Consider the following 7371-nt stretch of genomic DNA (forward strand, 5'->3'; position numbering starts at 1 on the left):
TCTCATTTTTAAATTCCTTTTTAACAAAATTACAATAAACCCAAATTCCCCTATGTGGTTGCAAGTCAAAAAAAACAACTCTAGCATTCATAAAGTAAATGGTTCAAGTTGACCTAAATCTCAAGTGATCCAAATCTCATTAAGAAAAAAAATTGGTAATATTATCAGCCGATGAGAGCTCGACGGTCAAGAGTTGTACCTAATGACATCTCGACAAAGTCCTCGTTCCCAAACTAAAACTAAGCAAACCCGTATTATCGCTTAATATAGGGTATCCCAATGCCAAACATACCCGTATTATAGAAAGAAAATAACCTCTTTACAAATTTCAAATACCAAATTTCATGATAAACAAATTTAAGAATATACATATAAATAATTTATGTTCTAAATTAACCTAAAAAGAACTCTATTGATTTTATTCAATTTTTTAAGAAATTTTCTATCTATCACATAATTATCATTCTAAAAATCAAATTACCTATTTCATCAATAACCCCTACTTTTTTTTTATAAATTTTAAATAATTATAATAATTGACCCAGCTAAAAACTTGTTCTTTTCATCAAACAAAACAATTCCAAAAAACACCCTCAAATAACCACATCAAACAAGCTAAAAAATGACACATGTATAATAAATAAATGAAAATAAAAAAAAAAGTTATTTTAAAATAAATTGATATTTTGAAATGGGGTCATCTCCTCCTTCCTATATTTGTTTAATATAAGAAGTGTTGAGAAAACACTATGAATTCTATCCATCTCTTTCTCTCTCTATTTCTTTCTCTGTAACTTCACTTTCAATTTCAATTTTTCATTGATCAAGAATCAGACAAACAACAAAAATGTTAGATGGATTCGACATGTTTTCAAATACAGACTACTTAAGCACCAGCAGTTCCATGTCCGGCGAACCCAATGATCATCATCATCATAAGAACAACAACAAGAACAAGAAGAATAACAACAAAAGAAGATTTAGCGACGATCAGATCCGATCACTTGAAGTCATATTCAAATCTGAATCCAAACTTGAACCAGCCAAGAAACTCCAACTTGCTAAAGAACTTGGACTTCAACCTCGTCAAGTTGCCATATGGTTTCAAAACAGAAGAGCTAGATGGAAATCGAAAGAACTTCAAAAGGAATATACAATTCTTCATAACAATTTTACTTCTCTTTCTTCTCAATTTGAATCTTTGAAAAAAGAGAAACAATCACTTTTGTTTCAGGTAATTTATTAACTGTTTATAATTGTTGTTTTCAACTAAAACCTCTTATTTGATTGTGGGTTTGTTTACAGATTGAAAAGTTGAATGGTCTGTTGCAAAGATCAGAACCAGATCGGGTTATAAAGGAAGAAGATAAAACCGATTTAGGGTTAGGGTTGCCAATTCTTGGCAACGATGATGATCATGATTATTTTGGGTTGCAGAATGAAGATGATCAAGAACTATGTGCTATGGTAGATGATTCTTCTTTGCCATCTTCGAATAATTTGGAAAGTTTAGAACTTGGTACTAATTATCAATGGTGGGATGTCTGGTCTTGAGAAAGATGTTTTGTTTTTACCATTTTTGTTCTTTTTAGTCTTCTGGGTAGTGAGATTGTGAGAGATAGTTTGAAGATCATGATATTGTATAAAATTTGGTATAATCACTTTTCAAATAATCCCCAAGTAAGAAAAACAAGCATTTCAATAAATTCATAACAAAAGAAATTTTAGTCTAACAGAAAGATGATGCAAAATTCGGCAATAAACAAAATAGTTTTGAACAACAAAGCTTGCAATAGAGAACTGGAAATGGATGATTTTCGATCTACTTGATCTTCTTCTTGGGCCTCAACTGCAAAATGTAAAATGATATTTTTAGGATAAGAAAGAAAAAGGGTATATTCATTTGAATTAAATTGAGACAATACTAGGAAAAGAAAAAACCTGGTTGCTGTGGCCACATTTCTTCTTCCTGCAGTTGACAGCACGAGGATGAAGACGGGCATAGCACCTGAATCATTCATTCATTCACAGTTAAATAGCGATAAGGGTAATGAACTGATCTTCAATTATTGGAATCTTAGATTGGATTATGAAATTTATCGATGGGATCTCAACTATATCCAGATACATATAGAAACATGTTTTGCAAGCCCTAAATGATATGCCACAGCATGAACTAGAATAGTATACATAATCCAATTTGAAAATACTTTTTAAATCTAACTATGACTATTGACTTAATAATCCAAACTTTTAACCTATCACTTTATCAATCATTTCTCAAACAAAATTCTAATACATTTAAAACTTTTCACACAATAACCCATCTTTCTACAATCTCAATCCAAACAAGAGCTTTCAATTGATTATGTATCTAAACCCATATACCAAAACAAAAATAAAGAGTGTTTCCAAATGGGGATATAAGAATAAAAAATGGTTTGCAATCTCATCTTCTATCTTTGTTCCAACACAATCATATTACAAATTCCATGAGTAAATTTCAGAGTTATGTAGAGTTTGGCAAAATAATGGCCTTATCATTGACAAGGAAATACGAAAATCTAGGATGTTTTCAAATTCTATGAGAGCATTCATATGCAAAATAAAGACTTGGAATAACCAAGAAAATACAAAAATCTAGCTTCTAGGTTTAGAATGTTTTCAAATTCTATTATACCATTCATATCCAAAATAAAGACTTGGAATAACCAACAAAATACAAAAATGTAGCTTTAGGTTTAGGATGTTTTCAAATTCCATGATCCATGCAAATTAAAGATCATCAAACATCAGTAGCTAGTAATTCAAATCAAGCTTAAGATCAATGACCTAAAACAGGAATGTCTAACAAGCAAAACAAAATTTCTAACAACTCCTAAGCAGAAATTTATTATATTGATGTACAAACTCTTAACAAATGCTTTTCATTTAACTGAGAACTTACTTGCGGCATATCATCTTCTCCTGGTTGTACTTCCTAGCCAAAGCCATCAAAGATGGTTCAATGATCCCTCCACGAAGTCTAAGAACAAGATGCAGAGTCGATTCTGCGATAATTTCAACTCAATTCTAAGAATACGTACAAAGTTAAACAATCTCAATCTCTATAGAGCGAAACAAAACCTTTCTGAATGTTGTAATCGGCAAGAGTACGGCCATCTTCGAGCTGTTTTCCGGCGAATATCAATCGCTGTTGATCCGGTGGAATACCTGAATGAATAAATAAGAAATTTAATCTAGTTTGTAATCGAGAAAGTGAAATAAACATGAAACGATTGAAAATGTATAGATTTATAACCTTCCTTGTCTTGAATCTTGGCCTTGACATTGTCAATGGTATCGCTCGATTCGACTTCGAGCGTTATTGTCTTCCCGGTTAGGGTTTTCACAAAGATCTGCATCTTCTCTCTCTAGAAACCGCCGCTTAGAACTTCTTCTTCTTCAAGTGTATAAAATAATTAGGGTTTTATCATTTGGACTCTTTTTGTTTAATAAAAGAGGTTTGCTGGGCTTTACTTTTTAATGGGTTAGAGGCCCATTACGTTTCTTATAATTGTACAAAAAGTAAAGGTCTATGGATTATATATCAGGGATTAGGTCCACCAAATACTTTTATTTGTTTTATTTATTCATGGTCAAATTTGAGATTATTGAGAATTTAGATTTTTAAGTTTTAACTGTTTTGTTTTAAACGTGGTTAATGTATTATACATTTATAAATAAATAAATAAAAAAACTATGACACTAATTTAATCATTGAATTTTGTAGAATCGATAGTTAAAACTTTTCCATTCGCTGAAATTCGGTAATTAAATTATTGACATAATTTTTTTTTATATATATATAACATGTAAATAATAAGTTAACAACGTTTGAAACGCTAAGTCAAAACCTCGTTTTTATATCTTTAAGACAAAACTTGTGATGTTTGAAATAATAGGTTAGAAAACTCAATTAACTCGTAATAAAGAATCCTAATTTGAGAATTCAACCATTTATCTATTTTTGTTATGCTAAGATTTGATTTGGATATAATTTTATCTTGGCATTTAATTTTTTTATGATGTTAAAAAAATCATAAAAATGATATAAAAATCGGAAAAATAAATTACGGTAAAAATGTGATAGCATGAGCGGCTCAACTCACAATCCAAGTATCCGATATATATTAGTTAGTTAAAAAGTTGAACTTATATTGTTAAAATGTTCCGCGTTTATTAAATTTAGTGTTAAAATTAAAATATAAAATTTTATTAGCCTAGTTGATTAAAAAAAATTTACTTGTTTTATTAGTTGCAAGTTCAAAACATACCTATAGAATTTTTAATTTTATTTTTAATCGTTTTAAGTTTATGGACGGGTCAACCTATAATCTTAGATAAGTATTCATTTACTCTCACATATATATTCAAATTAACCACAACTCTAGACCCGACAATCCGGACACTTTGAAAATTATGCATCATATTATTTATATATATATATATATATATATATATATATATATATATATATTTTTGATTAAAACTTAACATGTTATTTTATTTTAAAGGATATTCTAATTTTGAATTGTAATATATTGATTTTGAACTATGAATTTTAATCATATCAAGTTTTATCCTAAACATAGAATTGATTGATTTTGAAAACCTTATATTAAGATTTGGTTTTAGCTCTACTTTTCATCACTCTTCCAAAGTTTCTTTGTTGTTGTTTAAATAACTATTTTAAATATAATGAATAAAATTCATTTAAAATATAAAACAAAAACAACAAAAGTGATAATTTATTTTTTAGAAATTCACATGACTTAGAATTCACTTATTCTCTCCCAAAAGTTTAATTTCAACCTATGTGGTTGGAATTTCTGTACAATAAAGTTATAAGGCATTTCAATTTGTTATAATTCGTCGTAATTTTTTCTAAGTGCTTTTTTTTATTCTAGTAACAATTATTTGCAATTTGAATTTAACCCATCATGGTAGGTAAACTAACATTAGTTCGTTCATAAAAAAAAATAAAAAAATCAAAGGTTAAGATTTTCATTTAAAAAAAAGTAAGTCATGTCTAGCTAGCTTCTTATATTAAAAAAAACCAAGTTTGTATTGCATTGGTATTTGTTACATGTACTTCTTTCTTGTTTTTGTTGATTTTTGTACAAATAATATTTTGTTTATGTTTGTTTTTCTCTTTTTAGGTTATCAACTTATATTTTGTGAAATACGCTAAATAAGATTGAACCGACATTTTTTAAATTAGAAAACAAATACACTAACTACCGGACAAACTATATTATATTGGCTCTTCATGAGCATATTCACATAAATAAAATGACCTTAATTACTTTTAATACCCACACACACACACTCAAAGAAGAATATCTCAAAGTGTTGAGATGACCTTTCATGGGTGGCTTTAGTTCTCCATTGTTTCTAGTTATAAAGATTGGAAAAGAAAATAGACTTAATGCACATATATCAACTTGATGTCCAAATGCATATCTTTTACCAATTTGTTTATTTAGTGGTCTTTAATTATTCATTCATTAGAGCTAAAAAGGCCAACTTGCTTCCACTTTTAGAGTCAAATTGTCTTTCCCAACTTGGTTTTAAGGCTATTTTTAACTCTTGTTTAGTCTTATCTCAAAACACATAGTTGCATGTCAATTTTCAGACTATTTTTGTTATTAAAATTCGACCATTGACTTCGATAAAATCAGGTCTAAGGAGAAAGTCTAAGAATAGTTTAAAATATATTGAAAATTTTAATTTATTTGCATTATAGACTCAACCTCTATTGACAACTTGTAAATATTTTTGTTATTTTATCATAAAATTTCCTATATGACCCATATAATAAAATAGTCCAATTATCCATTATCGTCTGTTGGTTGACTACAAAAGAACATGTTTTTGCTATTGCTAAAGGTCCTTTGGACCTTTGACTAATAGATGTTTGTATATTGATTACTTTTTCTTATCAATGACTTAAAATATATATATTTAAATAATTTGAGAATAAATTTAAACCCTAAGAAAATGAGCTCTAGAATCGGGCGAGAAGGTGAATGAATGGTTGGAAACATATATTCATTCTATATTAGGGGTTAATTTGATTCAGATTATAAAATTGTGTAATAACTTGTTATAATAATTTTATTTTTTAAAAAGATCTATGATAAATTAGAAATGAAATTCATTTAAACACAAAAAAATCAAATATGACACTAAGAAAATAAAAAATAAAAATGGGAGAGAAAAAAACAAATACAGTAGGCCACGTACAATAAAATAATTAACGTGCACAAAACTTTAAAGAAGAATTATGATCTCCCCAACCGACTTCACGAGCTTGCCTGAACCAATTTCAGATAATTTCATAATAATGACGTTATAAATTATACGCATCGATCGAGTACAATCATTGAACGTATGTTGATTCATTTCTAGTCAAATAGTCCACCAAAAGATAATAGGGAAGAATGTCAATTTTATCACTGAACTATAATGAAATATTCACGTATGTCACTGAACTAATTTTTGTTCGCTCATACCACTGAAGTTGAAATTAATATTCATCTATGTCACTACTCCACTAAACCTCTAACCCCGTTAAGTTTCTGTTAAATGAAATGAAAGGTGAAATTAACATGTCATTTTTTTCCATTAATATATTAACATGTCATCTTTTTTAATTAATATATATTATATATATTTTATTTATTTAAAATTATAAATAATAAAAGATTTACAAAATCATTAATAATTTATCTCTCCTGACCTAATTAACTAAACTCACCATTCTTCTCTCTAATTTATCTAATCAATCAGATAGATTCACCTTTCTAAAACATAGATAAATAAATGATATCTTGATAATGCATTTTGTTGATAATATAAATCCTAATTAATCAGATAGATTCATCTTTTTAAAACAGAATAATAATCCAGAAATATAGAAAGAGAAAGGAGAACAAATTCTGAAAAGATAAGAAAGCATATAGGAAGAGAACAAGAACAATAATCCTTTGAAAAACAAGAATCGGAGAAGAAGAATGGTGAGTTTAGTTAATTAGGGCAGGAGAAGGAAATTATTAATGACTTTGTAAATATTTTATTATTTAGAATTTTAAATAAATAAAAATATATATAATATATATTAATTAAAAAATATGACATGTCAATATATTAATTAAAAAAGATGACATGTTAATTCTACCTTTCGTCTCATTTAACAGAAACTTAACGGGGTTAGAGGTTTGGTGGAGTAGTGACATAGATGAATATTAATCTCAACTTTAGTGGTATGAGCGAACAAAAATTAGTTCAGTGATATACGTGAATATTTCATTATAGTTTAGTGATAAA

The 7371-nt window shown here is 27.9% G+C and overlaps 2 protein-coding genes across 2 annotated transcripts; one reads left to right on the forward strand and one right to left on the reverse strand.

The window, feature by feature from the left end:
* Nucleotides 1–747: 747 nt before the first annotated feature.
* On the forward strand, nucleotides 748–1664 carry LOC124941826 (homeobox-leucine zipper protein ATHB-12-like). The gene is made up of 2 exons (XM_047482179.1): nucleotides 748–1234; nucleotides 1306–1664. The coding sequence occupies exons 1-2, from the start codon at nucleotides 848–850 to the stop codon at nucleotides 1552–1554; spliced, it is 636 nt and encodes a 211-aa protein (XP_047338135.1). The 5' UTR covers nucleotides 748–847; the 3' UTR covers nucleotides 1555–1664.
* Nucleotides 1665–1684: 20 nt separating this feature from the next.
* Nucleotides 1685–3461, reverse strand: LOC124941827 (ubiquitin-60S ribosomal protein L40). Its single transcript, XM_047482181.1, has 5 exons — nucleotides 3302–3461; nucleotides 3127–3213; nucleotides 2948–3050; nucleotides 1942–2008; nucleotides 1685–1849 (listed from the first exon to the last, which is right to left on the reverse strand). Exons 1-5 carry the CDS (start codon nucleotides 3402–3404, stop codon nucleotides 1823–1825), a joined length of 387 nt encoding a protein of 128 aa, XP_047338137.1. The 5' UTR covers nucleotides 3405–3461; the 3' UTR covers nucleotides 1685–1822.
* Between the last annotated feature and the right edge of the window lie 3910 nt (nucleotides 3462–7371).

Source organism: Impatiens glandulifera, chromosome 6 (genome assembly GCF_907164915.1).
Source record: "Impatiens glandulifera chromosome 6, dImpGla2.1, whole genome shotgun sequence".
Taxonomy (NCBI): domain Eukaryota; kingdom Viridiplantae; phylum Streptophyta; class Magnoliopsida; order Ericales; family Balsaminaceae; genus Impatiens; species Impatiens glandulifera.

Coding starts and splice junctions, on each gene's coding strand:
- LOC124941827 (XM_047482181.1), bottom strand. CDS start 3,404: ATGCAGATCTTTGTGAAAACCCTAACCGGGAAGACAATAACGCTCGAA. Junction 3,214..3,301: donor CAAGATTCAAGACAAGGAAG/GTTATAAATCTA, acceptor TTATTCATTCAG/GTATTCCACCGGATCAACAG. Junction 3,051..3,126: donor CGATTACAACATTCAGAAAG/GTTTTGTTTCGC, acceptor AAATTATCGCAG/AATCGACTCTGCATCTTGTT.
- LOC124941826 (XM_047482179.1), top strand. CDS start 848: ATGTTAGATGGATTCGACATGTTTTCAAATACAGACTACTTAAGCACC. Junction 1,235..1,305: donor AACAATCACTTTTGTTTCAG/GTAATTTATTAA, acceptor GTTTGTTTACAG/ATTGAAAAGTTGAATGGTCT.